This window comes from Scardinius erythrophthalmus, assembly GCF_964197995.2.
Source record: "Scardinius erythrophthalmus genome assembly, chromosome: 10".
NCBI lineage: Eukaryota > Metazoa > Chordata > Actinopteri > Cypriniformes > Leuciscidae > Scardinius > Scardinius erythrophthalmus.
The window spans coordinates 43,213,261-43,235,408 of NC_138230.1; the positions used below are offsets into that span (position 1 = coordinate 43,213,261).

General features: G+C 38.6%; 1 protein-coding gene across 4 annotated transcripts in view; it reads right to left on the minus strand.

Annotated features, from left to right (window-relative positions):
* Nucleotides 1–3,763: 3,763 nt before the first annotated feature.
* Nucleotides 3,764–22,148, minus strand: part of trps1 (trichorhinophalangeal syndrome I) — a 119,634-nt gene continuing 101,249 nt past the window's right edge. For all 4 annotated transcript variants that reach the window (XM_081377141.1, XM_081377143.1, XM_081377142.1 and 1 more), the window contains 2 exons: nt 13,873–13,995; nt 3,764–7,137 (listed from right to left, as the gene is read on the minus strand). In XM_081377141.1, the coding sequence (XP_081233267.1) occupies nt 6,025–7,137; nt 13,873–13,995 (1,236 nt within the window). In that variant the 3' untranslated portion in view covers nt 3,764–6,024. The remainder of the gene's footprint in view (nt 7,138–13,872; nt 13,996–22,148) is intronic.

The following is a 22,148-nucleotide window of genomic DNA, read 5'->3' on the forward strand; positions in this document are numbered from 1 at the left end:
GGTGAAGATGTTTGATATTCAAGGACTTCCTCCATCTTTGACTGAATATAGTTTACATGCAAAGCGCCCTCTTTGGCTGATAGATAATCAAACTGCTCAACAAGGACACAGCGCTGATGAAAACTAAGCAAGGGAGGGGAAAACATCATTGGCCTTGGGTGCTTTACCCTCAAATCAAGGCTTCATGTCAAGTCTTTCTCGGTAAAGCAGTGTGTGAAGTATAATGAGGAAGTTCAAAGTTAGTAGCCAATGGCCAGCGAGAATGGGACAAGAACCAGGGGTTGATTTAATCGCTCAGATGGGAACAGAAATATGTTTGTCTGTCATTGATTTGTCCAAAACTGTTATCTACACAAAGATAGACATGCCCGAGGCCAGTCTGAGACTCTGAGTACTTGACCACACTAGAAGAGATGAGATTGTGATCCCGCCGGATCTTTGCGCTGTCAGCCGAGATTCTGTTCTGATTGTGATATTCTCACTTTCAGATCATGTAATCTGTCCACTGGCCTCGAGCAGCCGAACTGCTGTTCCCACCTCAATAAAACATTCAACTTATGCTATAATGACAACATCTTCAGTGCTTTTCAGATATGTAACTAGTTTTGCAGAGCACAAGGAAGTACCAATAACAATCACATCATGTTGGTTTGATGGCCACTGGAGAACTTTTTTCTTCATTCTGTCTCCTGATGGAGTTTGGGTTCCTCGTCTCTGGTTTGATTAGTTGGTGACACTTAATATACAACATATTATTGATCTGACTGTACTGACGCTGCTGTATAAGAACTGAACTGAGCTGGATGATGAAACATATTTTCCTGTTATCTCCATTGCATAAAGCACTATAAAAATAAAGCTGACTTGACATGCTGAGTCATACACTTCAAATAATTCTGTAATATCATAGGATATAAATAATTAAATAAACAAACAAATTATCCTCTTTTCTCTCTCTCTCTCTGGTAACATTTTACATATATGCTGGGTACAATTAATGGTATAAGTTATCATCATCACATCTATTTTGTAACTATTTTAAGTGTAACCATAACCATATTTTGTCATTAAACCTTTTCAATTTCAAATGATGTGCAAACTAGTTTTGATTCGCTTTTGACTTTGACGGTGCTACAAATTGCAATACAATATCATTACTCTCTATAGCAACGCTCCCCAACACATATTAAAGGGTTAGTTCACCCAAAAATGAAACTTCTGTCAGTAATTACTCTCCCTCATGTTGTTCCAACCGCGTAAGACCTTCGTTCATCTTCGGAACATAAATTAAGATATTTTTGATTAAATCTGAGAGTTGTCTCACTCCTCCATAGGCTTTCAGAGGGACCGAAACTTGCTGGCCCAGAAAAGTTATTAAAGAGATCGTTAATATAGTCCAAGTGACTCCAGTGGCTCAATCTTAAGTATATCAAGCGACGAGAATACTTTTTGTGCGCAAAAACAAACAAAAATAACGACTTTATTCCACTATTCATTTCCTTCTCTCTGGGCCTCGTAGTGTTTTTGCGCTGCGCGTCTGTGTTGCACGTCATCACGCATCACGCATCACACACATGACCCGCTTCGGCCAATTGTGAGCCTACGTGGTGACGTGTAACACAGACGCGCTACGCAAAAACACTACGTGAACCAACTAGAGGCCCAGAGAGAAGGAAATGAATAGTGGAATAAAGTCGTTATTTTTGTTTGTTTTTGGGCACAAAAAGTATTCTCGTCGCTTGATAAACTTAAGATTGAGCCACTGGAGTCACTTGGACTATATTAACGATCTCTTTAATAACTTTTCTGGGCCAGCAAGTTTCGGTCCCTCTGAAAGCCTGTGGAGGAGTGAGACAACTCTCAGATTTAATCAAAAATATCTTAATTTGTGTTCCGAAGATGAACGAAGGTCTTACGCGGTTGGAACAACATGAGGGTGAGTAATTACTGACAGAATTTTCATCTTTGGGTGAACTAACCCTTTAAACTATTGTAACTGTGCTTATTTCCGTCGTTGTTTTAAGTAGCCTAGCAGTGGGTGGAAATATACAAGAAATGTTGCCTGGAGTAAATCCACCCATATATATATATATATGTGTGTGTGTGAAGCTCCTCCATCGAGAGACAGTCACTCAGACTCAGACTCAGACTCCCACAGTGAGCAGAGCTTCATGTCCAGAAGAGGACTGTCTTCAAAGACTCACTGAGATCCACTGAGGTCAGGACCTTTCCTCAAGGTTTGGATGGCCTTTGACTTTGAAGGTGAGTTAGTCGGACAAGAATAAGAAAGAGCAGAAGGAGAAACGGAGGCCATGAACACGGTGTATCTGTCACTGGAAGAGTTTGTGGAAAGGGTTTTGGCAGCTGTGGATCCCATTCATCCTCACTTTAATCTCAAAGGAATGTTTTAAATGGAATCAACATGCACGGAAAAAGCCAAATCAAAAGACGAAAATTCATCGTTCACTTTATCATGATCACTCTGTCTCACCATTATTCAAATATTCACCGAAAAATATATTTTAGAACAAGATCATATAGCATGGTTAAACTATAAAAAAAAGATATAATTTATCGTGTATATATTTTTCGAATTCATTGAAGTTAGCTCAACTCGCATTAATAAGAGTATACACAAAGTTTATTGTGTATATATATATATATATATATATATATATATATTGTCACTATATATATATGTGTGTGTGTGTGTGTGTGTGTTACTTGCCGTTTCTTTGTAATTCTGAAAATTACTTGCAATTTCTGAGTGAAAAATTTCTTCTACAGCAATGTTTTGTTTTTCTTTTTCTCAGTGTTTACACAATAAACTGTATTTTGTGAATGTTTTATTGGAATTAGCTCAACTCATATTAATAGATTTTCTGTAAAAGCTTCGAGTTTTCACATGCCAGCTGTCAGGAATATTTCTCTTTGAATATTTGAAAACACAAGTCTTGACTTTGATACACGATAAGCATGCCAGTTAATCTGTGTAAAGCGTATCAGTGCTTTAGACCGGATCCTGCCCTGAATGACTGGATATAACAAGCCTTTAACCAACAGTCTTGTAGGACACGGGACAAAACTATTGGCCAGCGATCAATAGCAGTTCCTCACAGCGCTGTGAGAGGTCAGAGGTTTCATCCGGTTGTGTGTCATGTGACACGGCGAGCACAGGGACACTACAATCCTCGGACTAGAAGTTTATCATCCGTCAAAAGGTCAGATCAGCTCTCCTGACTGAACAGAAGTATCATTAGAGCTGCCATCAAAACAACAGGGAACATTGTTTTATCCAGTTTTACTTTATTTTAATTTACTTTAAATAAATTAATAGAAAATGCTAACATATGACCCATTTGTGCAATATCATTTGAAAGTATGGATTAAATTGCTTATATTCCTCTATTGTAAGTTTCTTTGGATAAAAGAATCTGCTAAATGCATAAATGTAAATAAAATTGATAAAAAGTACAGACATTTATAATGTTACAAAATATTTATATTTCAAATAAATTAAAAAAATGTATAATGTTTTTCTACATTGATAATAATCAGAAATGTTTCTTGAGCATCAAATCATCATATTGGAATGATCATGTGACACTGAAGACTGGAAGACTGGATGACATCAAATAAATGATCAAATAAATGCAACCTTAGTGAGCAGAATTAATAAAAATGATTAATTAATTTATAAAATTACAATGATTTAAAAACAAACACATTCCGATGATACACAATAAGGTACACAGATAATTGCTAAAATGTTTTATTATTTTATTATTATCATTATTATTATCATCGTCATCATCATTACTATTCAAGTTTAGATGTAACAGACATCTTTGCCATCTTTATTGAATCTTTTTGCATGTAAAAACCTACCACACAAAAAAAAAAGAAAGAAAGAAAAAACAAAACAAAATAAAACAAAGTTAAGGTGGCAGCTGAAAAAAAAAGAAAAAAAAAAAAAAAAAAGAATATCCTAAAATCATCATCTATGCACTTTAAATGCAGCAAGTGTAAAAACAATAACATTCTAAGAATAATGGTTAAAACATTTACATATTTATGCCCTTCACCTTGACCAAACAAGCTTCCAGGCTCCATCAAATACTCCTTGTGTTTCAATATTGCTAAGACCTTCGAACATCGGCAAGATCTCGTTCATTTATTATAATGCAGTACCTGTACTTAGCATGCTAATAACACATTTCATCTTTCTTTTGCAACAGAGTAACTGAAGTGCAAGCATTAACATTTTCAAATTAAAATGAACATTTAGAGACAAAAAATAACAATAAAAAAATCATATGTTATTTAATACCCAACTGTATAAATGGTTTGTTGAAAAGCGACGGTTTATAATGATTTCAGTTATCTTTAAGAGGCATTTGCAGTTAAGCAGCGTTGTAAGGCTAGTTTCGGAGAAAGACGAAGAGACATTTTGAGCCTCGACCTCTCCTCTTTTCCCCAGTTCATATAAATAATATCTGTATGAAGTCCGAGCAGAGACTCACTGAACCTGTGGCCGTGAAGAGGAGTGAACGCGGAGGACAAGCGCAGCAACGACAAAAAAAGTTGCAAGCAAACAAAAACAGAACCTGTGAGGGTTCAAATGCTATTCCCCCCTTTTCAAATGAACTGTGAACAGCTTTCTAGAAGATATCAAGCGCTTGACTTGACGAATCACGTTTGGATTGTTTCTGAGCTCATTATTACTTGTTCAGTTGCTCAGGTAGACAGTTAGTTGTCCACTCGACTCCACATGAAGCAAAAACCAAAGTACAGCTGGGTGAAACAACAATATAAATAATGTTACGCCTCTTTGAGACAACTGCCATGGAAAGGCACCAGAAACACCTGCAGTTATTAAGTTTCATCAACAGAACGCAGAATCATCTCAATCATTTAAAAACATCTGCTCTTTAGAATTAAAGGTGGAACAATAAATTTAGACTGGCAGAAAGTTATTCTTTTTTTATATTATAGAGCACTGGCTCCTATAAAAGGACCAAATAAAGCGCAGCAGAATCTGCTTCCCTCGAATGTTCGGCATTAGAAGAGCAGGAGAAAAATACAGGAAGACTTCAATCCAATGCAAGAAGCTTCTTCATCGACTAACAAGCACATGTACACGGGTGAGGAGAGGCGACAGAAAACGACAAGCTCGGAATGAATAGTGCCCTTTTGTGGCCAAAGAGAAAAACATAGTACTTTTGTGTAATATTCCACCTTTGGAGGAAAGGAAACTGAATTGTCTTACTGTTTTCGTGGAAAAAGAAAAGTTCAGGTGTTGCTTCATTACGTCGTTTTGCTACATTTGCAAATGTAAACGTTTGTCAGAGCCAAACTCCGGGCCCTTATTCAGATGCATATCAACATCTCATGTAGAAAATACTTTGTACAATATATCAGGCACTGATAATGTGATTTTACTATTAACAACCTAGAAAAAAAATAGGTTTTTTTATTCCTTCCCAAATTTCTAGAGTAATAAGAATTGCATCCCGGCAACTAAGGCAGCAGCTTTAAAAGTTCCGATGGAATTCCGTGACTTGAGTTACCTAACAATTTCACTTCAGAAAAACGAAGAGAAAACCATAAGACATTTAGTATGTTAACTATAAATGTTGTCTAATTCAGCCATACACATTCCCTGAGGATGCTGGATGTTTGTTAGTTTCTTACACTGAGCCACACATGCAGAAACACATCCTCATTTTCATCTCGACATTTCATAAATCTGTGGATACACACTACGACGATGACGGCGACGAAGCATTGAGTTTGAGTGGATGTACCGTGCTTGCTGAACTGCCTTGTCGAAAATTACACATCTGGACTAACGAAAATATATCTTGAGTAGCTACATGTACCGATGTCTTCAAAAAGTCTTTAAAAGAGTGTGTGTGTGTTTGGGAGCTCCTACAGAAATGCTAAGCTGACTGAAGTTTCTAGCATTAGGCACCTTGATCCGCCTTGGCACGTTTCAAGCACTGGGATTGGTTGTGCTGGGACTCATTGGTTGGAGGGTTCGGCGCTGGCCTCGGGGACGGCCCGGTGGAGGCCTCGCTGGATGTGAGTTGTGAAGTCGTATTTGTCGGAGCACGAGTGCAGACAGATGCTGCACTGGAAGGGCCCGCTCTCCCCGTGGCAGCTCATGTGTAGGGCGTACAGGACCTCGTCCAGGAACACGATCCCACAGTGAGCGCATTTACTCGAGAGCTCGTCCTGCGTGGCCTGATCCACCTTCTCCGGTTTGGGGGTTTGCGAAGTAGAGCGTTCCTCTTCGGGTTCCTCCGTCTCGGAAACGGGCGACGCTCGTTTCTCGGCGACGGGGGTCCCGTTGGGCGTCGGACTGGGTTTGGAATGTTTCATGGCGAGGTCGAGAGGCGTGTCGTTTTCGGGACTGGATGGGGTCGGTGGGGGGAAATGAGGAGGTAAGCTGAAGGCAGGGTAAGGCACAAAGCTTTGGCACGGATTGGGAAGGCCGGCTACAGGGCTCAGGTAATGACCCGGGTTGCCCGGCACTGACATCTTGTACTTAGTCCAGAAGCGCAACCAGTCTGACTCGTTTTGCAGGTCGTTGTGGAGGAAGGGGAGGCTGAAGAACGGGTACTGGTACTTCTCAATGGGACTTCCAGGAGGAGAGTAGCTGGCCTGCTTTGACGGGCGCATGTACTTCTCGATGGGACTGCCCCGCTCCGAGCCACCCTTACCGTCCCCAACGTGGGGTCCCGATCCAAGCCCGTTCCCCTCGGCCCCTCCATCCGCGGGACTCTTGTGCATATGCAGCGGAGGCATCCGCTTGTGGATCTCCAGCGTCTGGTTGACGAGGAACGCGTGGGTTGAGAGGGGGCTAGGGTGACTTTTGGGTCCTGAGGGACCGTAAGACTCATATTTGGCCAGCTGGGATTGGGCCTCGGCACGTGATAAAGAGCCGTCGGATCCGGGTTCCTCAGTCCTCCTCTCCAACGGGCTGCCGTTGAGACGCTCCTCGCTGTTGACCCGCTGCTGTTTGGACCCCACCTGCTCCTGCGGGACGGGCTCCGGGTTCAGGCGCTTGCGTGTCCGTCGACGGATGATCTGCTCGCCGTTGTTTTGCTTGATAATGTTCAGCGGTCTGGGGGTCTGGAAAAGAGACGTGGAAATTACTTTTCAGAGCTATGTTGAAGTTGTGGTTGAAATGATGAAAATACTTCATATTTATGAATTAGTGATTAACAATTCATTATACAGTTTTCAAGATGAACACATTTCAATTGAATAATCTTTACATATTATGTATTAAGAATTTGAAATGAGTAAAAAGCTTAATAAAACATTTTGTATAAATCTTAATGGAACAGGGGAATGGACCATTTAGCATATGTGATTCGTATTCATAAATAAAATAAAAAATAAATTACATTTAAGATTTATATAAAGTGTGTTATTAGGCTCTAGTTTCTAAATTCATATTAAGTAAGGATTATTCAATTTAATTTGACGTGTAAATATTGAAAAAAAGGCTTTTTAGTGTATTTATGAATTATTAGCTATATCTTTGTTGGCATTGGTATCAATGACATGATTGTAATTTTTCTTATCTATACATTTATTCGAATAAACAATAAAAATTCAGGAAAGCAAAAAAGCGATAAATAGCTTGATATAATGAAGACATTATATTTTGTAAAAAATATATATATATATATATTTATGAATTAGTAATGAATAATTCATTAAATTTGTACAAAATGGATGCATTTGCATTTTTCAAGGTAAAATGTTTTACCTTGAAAAAATATATTTACATTTTTTTTTGAGAATAATTACAGAGGTGTAGTTTTTAATTATGATTTACTTGCTAGATAAACCACAATCATCAAAACAATGTTAAAACAACAAGAATACAAAGAATACATTTCAAATAATTTACATTTTTAAAAGCCTAAAGAACAAAGTCGCAACCAGAGAGTCTTATATTTAATTAATATTAATATTAATTAATATTATATTTAAATAGTTTATTTGGAAATGTTTTTTTTTTTTTACAACCTCCATGAGTGTGAACCACACAAACAAATACTCACAAGCTTCCCTGTGTGTGTGTGAGTCTGAACCAGATTCATTTAAAGCCTCATAAACAGGTCTTTGATCTAATATTGTGATTTCAGTCAAATGATCAGTCATCCCTTCTGGGACTCACAGGACACACTCCTGTAATTATGCCGGTTAGCGTAATAATCTGCCATCAAATGCCTATTAATTACAGCTTTATTTTCACTGGACTACATAGCCAAGCTCTAAAATTCAAGGAAGTACAAGGGAGTCCACAACCACACGAGCGAACAACAGAAGAGATTTTCAGCTCGACTACCAGAGAGAGACAGAAATCGACGAGTGGAATCGTTATCAATTGTGCTACTTTACGAGAAAGCGCCAGAGGTAATCGTATGTTCCCTCTCATTTCTCATCCTCTACGTCTACGCTAAAATGGAAACTACTGTGGTTGGAGAGATGAGAGATATGCATATTTCCTCTGGTGGCAGACCTGCGACTGGAGGGAATAATGGAGCACTTGTCTGTAATCTATTTTCCTGAGCTCGAGATTCTGTCCTGGTAGGCAGCGGCTCGGGGGAAACTTCAGTAAGGTGACGCAACTCATCTAGTCTCTGCTACACTGCCAGACACATTCTTCCAAGCCAGAGATCACCCACGATCACCCAGAGCCAGAGATAATTGGCAGAGGAGTCCCGTCAGGCGTCGGGTCGCCACTCGCCTTTGTAGCTCGGATAAGGAAAGAACGGGAGGCTTGGGATGGCTAAGTGTTTCAGTATGAGAGAAGGAACATATTTCTCTGGTACCCTTTAAAAGCCGTACGTAAAAAAATTATTTATGCAAACATGTAGCTCCAACAAAGCCGCCTGAATCAACCGCCTTTGGCTCCGCACCATATGTTCTGGGGGAAGAAACAGGAGATGCATATTTTCAAGAATGTTTGACCACTGGGGGCCGGAGTTACAGCTAAAACAAATCTTTCTGTGTTGCTTAACTTCAGTTAATGCGCTGTGATGGATGGTGTTAAAATGCAAGCGTCAGGCCGGCTGTCTGTCTGAAGAGAGGACGGGATAAACGGCAGATAAAGAAAGAGTGCCCTCTACTGCTGGACCCTGTCAGGCCCTCACTGCACAGGACTGAGCGGACATCTCTTCTGGCCAACTTTGGATTATTCCTTTTTTTAAACGGACATTGCTTGATTTATCAGTTGGCTATGAGTTCTTGGCTTTTCTGTTTCAAATATCAAACTAGAAAAGAGACAATACAAGTCTAAAACTAAAGCCATTGATTACATCTACTTACTATAAAACTACTGGGAAAATGGGGATTAAGTTTGGTGGTCCTGCACAGTATTTAATAATACAAGTTAAGCATTGCACAGTATGAAGACAACTAGAAAAGGAGATCATTCTAGCAGACATAGCTTTTTGTGTTTCTTAAAATAATAATAATAATAAAAAAATAATAATAATTGTGTATGACACTAAAATGTGCAACTACCCCCCTCCCCCCACAATAAATACACAAAAAATTATATAATAAATATGTACGTCACTAAAATGTGCATGGCGCAAAATGAACATTAATTCTACAAAAAAGTCACATTTTGTATAAAATAAATATATAAAATATAATAATTGTGTATGATACTAAAATGTGCAAAAAACACACACAAAATATTTATAATAAATGTGAATGACAAAGATAAAAAGAAAATCAATTATACAAAAAGTCTTATTTTGTATAAGATAAATAAAAAATAAACAATAATAATTGTGTACGACACAAAAAGAAAATGTATTTGTATTAATAACAAAAAGTTGTCTTTTGTATACATACAGTACACTGTATATAAATACATATTTTGTAATAATATAGCTAGTCAGCAATCTTGGGTGTCTCTCTATCTTTTTAATGTGCTTTAAGTGCCTCAGATCTAAAGACCCTCGTGTGAAACAGAGAAAATAGTTTGTTTTAAACACTGAAAGGTATTTAATGCTCCACCATCTCGACCGCGCTGTCCGTGAACAAAACCTGTCTGCTATTCCAGCTATTTGATTTATTTCTATCTTTTGGGCTTTCTTGTTCCAACGGGTGGTCAGAGTTCAGAACGCTCGACATGTTCTTTCTGCGTCCCACATAGAAAAGTATCATGACGCTGAGTTTTATGTCGGGCACTGACACACAGCTACGGCGCATGTCGGGTCCGATTATTAGAAGATAAAATCTGACAGACATTTATTATTGCAATGTGTTCTGGCATGAGGAGTCCAGACCTCCATTTAGGGCTCTCTACAGTGTGCTTTTATGAGGTGCTATTATGAAATGATTTCTGTACAGCATATAAAAGTTTTTATTCAAAAGTATAAAAATACTACTGGAAGCCGACTGCCAGGCGGACATGAAGGACACAGTCTCCGCTGGCCCGCGTCACAGCGCCATCACTGAAACAGTCACTCGATTATTTATCAAACCAAGAACCTGAAAGACTGCAAGACATTCTCTACTAACAGTCCCAGCGTCTTTCCTCGGCTCCGCGAATTAAACTACTGAAGATGACTCAGCATCTTAAAGCTGAAACCAGAAACAGAAACATCACGCAAACAAATCCTGCATCCAATCTGCAGCGCTTCGAGGGATCCTGAGGGCTTCGAGAGACGTCTCTACATCTTGTTTATTAGCTTCTAGTGGAGTGTGACGTGTACACAACCTGATGGTCCACTGCAGAAGCTACTTTACAGTGAAAGAACATGGAGAAGAGCAAGAAAAGACTGTCCATTCAGTCCACCGCTGGCTTTAGATCATCTCACCACACATATTAAGTATCATCAAAAATGAGCACTGAGATAGAACTAATAAAATACAGATCCATATATGATTTTGCTAGTTTTGTAGACAAGCCGAGGGAAATTCACCAGAACTAGATGCAATCATCGTACAAATGTGAATAAAAAAACAACTTGAACACATGAAGAGGAGAGTATCAGCTCTCATTAATGGATTGAAGGTTTAAGGCCATAACAGATTACATCAAATATTCCAGAACCAATGATTATTATGTATTTCCTTCATTAACGTTCTGGATTGTCTACATTCTTCCAGTGTGGACAGAGTCGCCTTGCCATATTAAAATCTGCTGCCATTAAGAAGATCAATGTGAATTACAATATTTTCTGTCGCAAATCAACTTTCAAATGCATTTCCTATGATTATTTATAGGTTTTCAGTGGTTTGCATGTCACTTCTGTATAGCCTGGGCTGTGCAGAAACACACAACATTCCTCAATCTCACTAAACACAAGATATGGGTATTGGAGCAATAATGAAAATGCTGAATTATTATTATTGTACACTACAGTTCAAAAGTTTGGGGAGAGTACGATTTTCAACTGATAATAATCAGAAATGTTTCTTAATCAGCAAATCAGCATAGCATGATTTCTGAAGGATTATGTGACACTCAAGACTAAAATCAGCTTTGCATCACAGGAATAAATGACTTTTTAAAATATATTAAAATAGAAAACCATTTAAAATTGTAATAATAATAATAATATTTCAGGATTTTACTGTATTTTTGATCAAATAATTGCAGCCTTGCTCAGCATAAGAGATGTCTTTCATAAACATAAACATAAAAAAAAAAATAATAATAATTCATACCGACCCCAAACTTTTGAACTGTTTTCAAATCAATGTCTATTCTTGCTTCCTCAACATTTCAAAATAAAATTGTTAAGGAGACGAATCATTGTTTGTAACTGGAATCAGAACCAAGACAATCCAACAAATAAAACATAAGATTAGTAGAAATGAATATTCCCATAAAACAGCTACTATTTGCATATAAATGTGGTAATCCACCAATAACAATAAATATCAGTGCATTCATTACAATTTAGATTTTTAAAATGCTTGTAAAGACATGAAATTCAGCTCAAAAAGTGAGAACAAGTAAGCCATCTGAGCAATAATTCTCATAAATATCTCATTGTTCTCTCCGTGTACTGACTTTAGGCCTGAAGCCACTCTCATTAAATCCATCTTCCCTCTGCTTTTAATATCAATGTGATCTCAGTTGTAAAGCTATCAAAAATGGTTTCCATTTCCCTGAAAGCCACGGCCACCCCACTGTTTGTGTCTCAGGAACCCCGAGCAAAGACTGATGGAAGTCCAACATAAATGTCAAAGTTAGAAAAACGTACGGTGTGAGGAAACGTATTTACTCCAGACAGTGTTTAATGTGGGGCAGTAAATAGAGCGTACAGTATTTCACAGGCCTGGCTGTGAAGCGCTCATTGATCACAGGCTCTGTGATGAGGCAGATGTGCGGGGTCGAGCCACCAGGTGCCGTGGCCCCTGAAAGAGCCTGTTGTGATCCGGTGCCTGACCGCTTTACCCCAGTCGACCACACTGATTCAGTCGGCCCCTGTATCCGAGTCCGTGCCACCCAGGCTCTGCTCCCGAAAGCCCGAGGCCACTGAGGAAAAAGAGCGCTTCCAACACTGCATATCAAGACAGGAAAAAACCGAAACACTCACAGACCTGACCTAATTCTGAAGGAGCTCCAAAGATTAAACGCGAAAGCAACGTTAAGTCCGTGCACAATACTGCTTCTGTTTCTCCGGCTTAATCACTCACATGTCTGTTTACTCGTCATGTTTATCCAGACAGCATTTTAAAGGAAGTAGAAGAACACTAGAACACTTTCAAGGATGCAGACAAAGCTTTAGGTACAGTCACAGATGGACATTCAGATCAGAATTAAATTGGGAGGGCAGAAAACTGCGAGGCAATGAAGCAAATCAAATTAAGTCATTTTGTGACCCAGTCCAGAAACGAGCAGTTTCTTTTCTTTGGGCACAATTACACACTTTCTAACTTTGCTTTATGCATTTAAGCTGAAAGCGTGTGTAGAGTAAGTGCAACAGTGTCCACCCACTTTTTCAGTGGCCTTGTTTCCGGAAGTATTTTTCCAATTCATTATTCTCAGAGATTTTTTAAAGAGTTATAAGCTATGAATCAAATCAGCCAGCCACGAGGTGAGTCACAACACTAAAAACTTTGATTTGAAGCAGAAAAGTAGATATATATGTCATAATTCTCTGACTGTTGGATTTTTTTTGTGGAATATTGGGTAATGTAGTTTTTCACCAGGAATTCTGCTGTTAAACACGATTATTTAAAAAATAATAAATAAATAATTAGGGCGGATGGCTTAAACAAAAGCATTTATCACTGATTAACAACCTTGTAGCTCAAAGTAAGTCTTTAAACGTTAAAAACGATTTTCTCCATAGAGGAATTATTTTTGTTCACCCTTCCAAAAAATATGACTTTTATAGGCTTTGGAATGCAGAAAGAGATATTTAACAGAATGTCAAGCTGCTTTTTTCTATACTATGAAGGTGAATGGGAACTAGAACCACTGTATGGAAAAAGGCAGCTTGGACATTCTGCTAAACGTCTCTTTTTGTGATCCACGCGAGAAAGAAAGTCATCAGTCTCGACTGGGGTTTTAAGGTTGTGCCAGGAGCCATTGTGTCCGTCTCAGGTTTTAAGGTCAGGTGTTTGTTAGGACTGTGGGAAGTAGGGCTCCCAGCTGGTGCAAAATTACTTCCATAGGGCCATTAGCTGGCTTCAGGGTATGGGGAAGGCCAAAAGGGCTATTCCCTCGGGATCCTCGCCTGACAGCGCGGAAATGAAGCGATCAAACCGAAGCTGCTACGCTGTCACCTCTCCATTCATTTGAACTCTGTTTCTGCGATTTGTGGGTGGGCTGGCGAGGCGTTTGCACTGATGTTTTCTTAGTTTCCCCCTTACCGAGTGCAGCTTCTGATAGAGGCCACACGCGTTGCACACGTAGCCGCCGTTGGCATTCTTCCTCCACAGCGAGGTCTTGGTGGTCAGACAGTTGGCGCAGAAGACCCCCGAGCCCCGCCGTCTCTGAAATCATAAAAAACAAAGAGAGCCCAAATGAGTTTTCAAAAAAAAAAAAAAAAAAATGCGAGCTGCAGAGAAAAAGAAGGATTGAGATTCAAGCTCAGCATGGAGATGGAAGCTGAATGTAAAAAGAGAGCAAGAAAGGTAGGAAAAAGGCAAAAAAAATCCCAAGACTCAGTAGGGTGTAGCTGGATTTGACAGCTCTGATGGAGACAGACACAATGCGTCCAATCAGAAAGCCAGGATTAGGCATGATTAATAGAAACAAGCTGATTCCAACACTAATTAACCTTCCTCTGATGTATAGGCTTTGTTAGATACCACTGTGTCAGCGACAACACCGCCAGCTTCAAACTGGGTCGCTCGCACCGGCCTGACATAAATATTTTGATCTTTCAATAAATGTCTCTTCTCAAACACATGCATGACGTGAACCTTTAAATACATGGCCGCAATTCAAAATATCTAGTAGCTTGAAATATTGCACTCGACTGTGAGAGAAGGGGAAAACATAAGCTCAAGTAGGGAAAAAAAAAAAAGGAGAGAGATATAGCCGCATGAATCATCCGCCGGGAACGGACAGAACTAAAAAGTGAATCCCGAGAGTCAGCCGAGGCAAATCACAGGAATTATCTCGCTTATGGCCCCTGTAAAACTCGTTTAGGCTTATAGAATGTGTACGATTTATTTAGCCTAACTTCAGACGGCTTGCGCAGGGAGCACATTTCTCCTGCCAGAAAAGTACAATGCTCCTAATTGTGCTCTAATACATTTAGAATGGAAAGCTTTCTGCAGACATAATTTTGGCATCGAGTCGGTAGAGCTTTTTTGGCAGGGAAAGGGGCACTTGATTCATCGGGTGTTTCACAACGTATCAGTAAAAAGTTTTGGGGCGCCGCCAAGCTTCCTATAGGGTAATTTTTCCGTCCAGATGCGCCATTGGAGGGCCTGCAACAGCTAAACTAATTATGATCTCACCTTCGAAGATGCTCGCTCACTCTACGGCTCGACATCTACCATTAATCATAGATATGTAGAAAATGAATGTGAAAAGAGAATGAGGGACGGTAGCCCGCACGGCCATAAAGAATAAAAATGATGGCAATAACTTAATGAGATGGAGCAATGTTTTCCATGAGCTATCAGCAAATGCGAAGTCACTCTGACAACTGGCCTTTGCAACCGCAGAGCATCATTCTGATGCACGCAGCATTTCAGGCAGAGAGGGAGGGATCTCTCGCCCTTATTGTGCACATAAAACAAAAGTTACTCAATGAAGATTCATAAACACTTTTCTAATGGCTCTCCGCAGCAATAATGACTCGACCCTTACATTAAAGGGATAGTTCTCCCAAAAACTATGATGACTATCTTTTACTCACTCTCAAGTTGTTCCAAACCTGTATGAGTTTCTTTCTTCTGTTGAACACAAATTAAGATATTGTGAGGAAATGTTGGTATTCAAACGGTTGATGGTAGCCAGTGACTTCCATAGTAGGAAAAACAAATACTATGTCTACCATCAACTTTCAACAATCTTTCTTTCGGAAAAGTTGTCATACAATTTAAACATTATTATTATAATGGGAAAATACCATATACACAAAAGTAAGTGGAGTAACAGTAAACCCTCTTTAAATTACTTTAAAAATGAATGTAAAAAATACTTGGAATCTTTAAAACACTTATCCAAAGATAATCAAACGCTTGGAGAATTGTATACATCTATGTATGAGTCTCTTTCCTTTTAAGTTTGGTAAGATTTTATACCTGTATTATTTATTTATTTATTTATTTATTTTTAATTTTTTTCCTTGCACCCCCTCTAAAATGGTTAAAGAATGTTTGTTTTGTTTGTTGTTATTGTATGTGTTGTATTTACACACATTGACATTTATGATGGAAATATGATTGGAAAAGTGTATATTTTGCAATAGGCATTGTATTGTTCCCTATTTGGTTTTGTAAATTGCTATTGTTTCAATAAAAAAAAAAAAAAAAAAAAAAAAAAAAAACTTTCAACAATCTTTAAAATATCTTCTTTAGTGCTCAACAGAAGAAACAAACTCATAAGTAAATGATGACAAAACTATCCCTTTAAGCATTACACTAACCCAAATCAATAGTTTCATCCCTTACAAAAAGTATGTTGATGGTTTTAGATGCTAATATTATCAGCACTTCTGTTAAATATGCAAGTTTGTAATTCCAGACCTGTATGACCTTCAGTGAAACGAGATATTTGTGAGAGAAAACAGACTAAAATAGTATTCAAAATATCTTCTTTTGTGGTCTGAAAAAAAAAAAAGTATTCATACAGGTTTGGAACAACATGAGTATGCATATTTTTAGGGTGACCTATCGCTTTAAGAGTGCAAGATGTCAGGCATATCCTCCAACACAAACCCACAATACCTTGCTGGAAGATTATCTCAAAATCGAATTACGGCTCATTAACGTCAAAATCAGTGCTTTCTTACAACCTTTAAGCGAGAATGTATATATTTTCTGATCTCAGTGGGGTTTTTTAAAGGGCCACATGCTAGTCCTGACAGTTCAGACATGATTGATTGATTTATTCTTTCCTATCCTGTTCTAGCGTTACAAGCCAAACAAAGTGTCCGTCATCAGCTATGTGGATTTCTCTCCCTGGCCTTCTGGGCTCCAGAGCCAAATCACTCACACGTGTTCTGCAGTTCTTCACTGCACAACAGCCCCAGAGAGTTAATATACATGCAACCTACACAAATCTGATCATTTGTCTTGTTGGTCATATCGTTCATTTGTGCTGGGCCTCCTGTTTAGCCATCCAGAAAGCTTATAGAGTTAGTGAGCCAAAAGTGTTGGATTTAAAATGAAATAAATCAAAAGCTCCGACACTTAGGCTGATCGTATCTGCGTCTGTGTGATAATGGCTGTTTCAATGTTAGAATTAATCAGACTCTTGTATGTCCAGCATTTTTATCAACGGGCAGAGTAAAAAAAAATTGGATTTACATGTTCACTGTATAACCCAATGCCTTACATATTATTTTAAAAAGTACAAGTGAGTACAAGTTTTCCTACCATGATTCAGTTCAACCAAAAACTTACATTTACAACTCGGCAGGAACTTGCTAATAAACAACAAATATACACAAACTAGACACAGGGATTGCAACAACAACTGGCTGGACTAATATCAGGTCAGAGGGACTTCCAAAACAATCCAGAGTTAGACAACAACTCTGAGGTCTCGAGATGACTTACAAATTAAAATAAGCATTAAAATCAAGATGTTTTTTTTATTTTGATTCTTGTCCTCAAAAACTTTTTTATTTCTTTGAAGAACCAGGCACTTTCTTGGAAAACCAGGATGTATGAGGTAGCCTAATTGAAAAAGTGTGATTTCTAGCTCTATTTTACAGTGCATATATATTTTTATGCCAAAATCTACTGTATTTTATCGGATAGAAAATGTAAAAAAAAAAAAAAAAAAAAAAAAAAAAAAAAAAACATTTTTAAAAGTCCTTATGGATAATCATTTCCAGTAAATCATGACTGGAAAAGCCATGTAAATTCATTGGTTTAAAAAAGTGGGATCTCAGGGCAAACATTCAGCTCTTAAAACGTTAAGAGATTTAAAATTTAATTTACAGAATCTAGAAGGCTTTTGAATATTGTTGTGGACAATGGTTGAGAAGCACTGCCACTGATAACTAGGCACAACACACATCTAAAGGAAAAATACATATATTAAGCGAACATGGCACAAGCATTACATTATACGTATGAGGGCAGGGTCAAATAAAGTGGGAGTGTGAAAAAGTTGAGATGTGAATGTCTGTGAGGAGGGGGTCGTGGGTCAATTACACAGGAAAGCCCAGAAATAGCCTTCCCCTGTCGAACGGTGCAAAATCCCAGACTTCCTTTTCAATTATCAACTGGACCGCCATCTGTAAAAACGTATGCGTACCTTGCCTTGCCAGGTTCTGTTGTTTTATCTCTTTCTCCCTCCATTACATCTCAGAAAAAGGACAAGTTGGCAAGGGAAAATAAGAATAAAAAAAATCCCGCACGTTTGCCTGGCTCGCTGCAGCTGCTCACCAAAGGAGAAGGAGGGGAGGCGAACAAGAGAAAGCCCTGATTGTCTTTGTTTTCCCAAAGTGTAAGGCGATTTTTCTCGCCTGCCATGTCTGGCCGTGCTGTGAGGTGATGCATTGTTTTTTTTTCCGCGGGCTAGAAGGGCCGTAGAGATCCCAGGTCCTGTCTGATCCCAGGCCTGCTCCAGTTTATCACTGTATCTGCGTGATCCTGCTATCCGTCACGGCATTCGCTAGAGGAGCCATGCATTATCACATAGCGCTATCACTGGTTAAAACACCACCATCATAACCAGAACAAACTTTGTCATACCTTTCATCTGCACTCGGGATGAGGCGTCATAATAAGCTGGATAATTTCGACATTTCCAGACAGACAAAGGTATGTGCACAGGTAGGCCAGGGTTAGAGGTTCTCGCGGTAAACAACAAAATGGCTGTTCTTGTTTGCATTGCGGGCTGTGATGAATGACCGTGCTGCACTCTGGTGCTTTCTGTGGGTGTAGCCTGTGCTTTCTGTTTGTGCGTGATTGATTACGCATGCCTAACACTAGGCGCTCTAGGGAGTCCGACTAATTCGGTCCTGGTGAGAGGAATCTGAAGTAATTAGAGGCAGGACCTAATTACATCTATTTATTTAACAAGCGTGTTCCCACAATCCCATAAAGCTCTCCATTAAAAGCTTCTAGTCTCAGGTGAAAGAGGCGGGGAAGAAACATCACACCTTTCTGTCTTAAAACTATTATGGTAATCAGCTGCTCTCGAGGTTTTGCAACCAGTTTCGCACCCATTGTGAACTTTCGGCACTGAACAATGCGCTGTCTATGAAAAATGACCTGGAAATAATAGCTTTCAGCACCAGGGAGATTTTCAGGCCTCTGCAACGTCAATCCAACAGTCAGTTCTGGTGAGGTGGACGGCAAAATCATGCCTAAAAGCAGAGACAGTGAAAATGATGAGGGGAAGCAAGCGATGCTTGGAGACTGAGACACATCACAGATGTAATATGTGAAAATAAGGGATAATAACGCATTTGGCATGTCGTCTGGATGGAAGAGCGAGGATTCTTTGGTTTAAAGGGGGCGATTTGCACACAAAGCTGGTGAAATGAAATTACATGTAATTCACTTAGGCAATCCGCGGGGCCTCTTACATTAAATAAACAATTATTTAATCAGTTGCGGGGAAATTAGGTGAACCCCTACTGACAATTTCAATTTCTGAAATCCTGCATCAACTTTTCAAGGCTCAGGCGGTACCGGCGAAACGCCATCGGCAAACATCTGGATACAATTGCAGACATATCGAACCATCAAGTCCTATCTTAGGTGGATGTTTTACCGGGTTTACGCAAATCCGAAGTCTCTAGCTGAAACGGAGTCCTAATTATATAATTCAGTTTGATAAATAAGGTTTAATATATTCCGTGAAAGCTTCATTCCTCCTAGAATCTGGGAGGCCACAGTTCAGGGTAATATTCCCACATCACGTCCTCGTTTCTTCACGATGCTCTCGATATGCTTCACGTCAGGAAGAAGTCTATAAAAAGTAATAAGGACGGTCTCAAATCATCTAAATCGGAAGAGTTTTTAAGCAATTATTCAATTAGGTATGGGCGAGCAGGGCTACAGTAGTTGTCACACCTTTTACTCTACGAATAATATTTCTCAGGGTACGCTCTACTTTTCTGAATGTCTGTAAACTTAAAATTTCTGAAAGTTTAAAGTCTGTGAAGTGTCTATAAAAGTTGTTATTGCCCAGAAAAAAGTGTTTTCACTTCAAATGGTCCGAAGGTGAATCTGCCATTAAACAGCCTAAATAGTGAAATTGAAATAGTAAACCAACACGGATTTGGACTTCTGACTCAAAATCTTAGTTAACTAGAAACCTTATAGCAGTGGCTCTCAACCAGCAAACAGGTCTCAAGATGACTTACAATTGAAAATAAGCATTAAAATAAGCTAAAACAACTAAAAATGAAGATGTTTTTTATTTTGATTCATGTCCTCAATTTTTTTTTTTTTTTTTTTTGGAAGAACCAGGGTTTTCACTTTCTTGGAAAGCCAGGATTTATGAGGTAGCCTAATGTTAAAAGTGTGATTTCTAGAACTATTTTACCATGAATATAGATTTTTACACCGAAATCTACTGTATTTTATTGAATAGAAATTGTGAAAAAAAATAAAATAAATTAAGTCGGTATGGAATGGATCATCCTTTCCAGTAAATCATGACTGGAAAAGCCATTTAAATTCATTGGTTTAAAAAAGTGGGATCTCAGAGCAAACATTCAGCTCTTAAAACTTTAAGAGATTTAAACGGAATCTAGTGGCTTTTGAATATTGTTGTGGACAATGGTTGAGAAGCACTGCCACTGATTACTAGGCCCCAATCTCCCATGTTAAATATGCAAGTTGCAACTGTAGCTTCACCATGAGGATCTAGAAACAGCATAGAAATGCATGTACAGTAAACGAAAGAGAGAAACCTGCCACAGCGGACCAGTTCCCTTAGCTAACACCAAAACTCTCAGAGGAGATGGGCTTCGGCTTTCCGTTCAAAGACAGAACCTTCTGTTATCTCTATCCAAATCCCCATCCATCCCTTTCGTCCTGCCATACGTCGTACCCCGCTGCTACACGAGACCATCTGAGCCTGGGCTTTCTCTCCAAATCAGATCGAATCGGAGGACATGATCAAAGACAGACGGCTCTCTATATGGAAGTGTGAAGCGCAGATATCCATTTGCACTCAATGGGCTTATGGTTGCAGTCATGAGAGTCGCCTATTGTACTGCAAAAAATCAAAGACCTCCTTCCTTCTCCTGCAAATAGAATGCGGCTTTATGTATTCTGGAATAATCTATTCCAGAGGCCGAACAATACTCCGGTCTCTCCTTACCGCTACAAAGGCATTAGGCCTTTTGACACTATCGCTACACCCGTATCCCTTATCTAGGTCTTCCTTAGATATGTGGTATCCTCTTCTGAGAATCAGTTCCGAGGACAAATCCTGTCCCGGTGACAGGAGAGGAAATCCGGATACGCCACAGCTGGCCTCTAAATGTGTCATCTCTGTGAGGTTCTCTTCAATGCTGTTTGCGTCGACTCGTCCTGGATGTCATAACATGGGGCCAGCTGACCCAGGACAATAGTTAAAGTGACTGACAATGACGGGCAGGGAAAGAGAGCACAGAGTTCAGGCATGACTTCACCAGCACACCTGCTCGAGTGTCAGAGAGGACGAGGGGTTACTGCCCGATCTACAAATCAACATCGTCTACAAGCTCGGTTAAACCATCCAAATATGATGAAAATATTGTATGTTTTTCAGATATTTTAAATGTGAGGGAAGAACAAAACACTGTACTTGGTTAAGGTATATCAGACAAAATTGTTTGGCAAAAAGAAAATACTATGCAAAAACATTGTTTAGAAAAACAAAAAGCTCACAAAATTGTTAATAGACTTGTAATAATATTTGAATAAATGTATAGATCTGAATTTTCCTATAGGCTGTATGATATTTGAATATGAATACATATATGGGTCAATGACTTTTTTTTTGGTGTGAATCCATTCTTTTTTTTTTCAGAAATTCATTCAATATGCAATTTATACTGTACATACACAACTTGAGTAAAACTTTTTATGATTTTTTAATTTCTGAATAAAAATGTATTGTGGTCATTTTGGAGGGCATAAAAGCAAAAATTTCATATTATATGAATTCTAAAAAGCCATTAAAACAATCCTTTAACAGTAGTTTGGTTAAAAAAAAAAAAATTACTTATTTGACTTTCAATGTAAAGTCTCTTAAAATATCAGATAATAATAATAATAATAATAATAATATAAAATTTAACATAATAATATGACATTCAGCATAAAGGTTAGTTCAAGCCGAATAAAAAATAAAAAAAATTAAACTTTATCTTTATTAAATCTATATAAAAATATTTTGAAAATAATAAAGATGTGTACACTCTTATGTTTATGTATACATTTATGTTTACTTGATTACATGCCACAAGGCATTTTTAGAGACTTTTCTTAAAAAAAGTTCAGAACCCTAA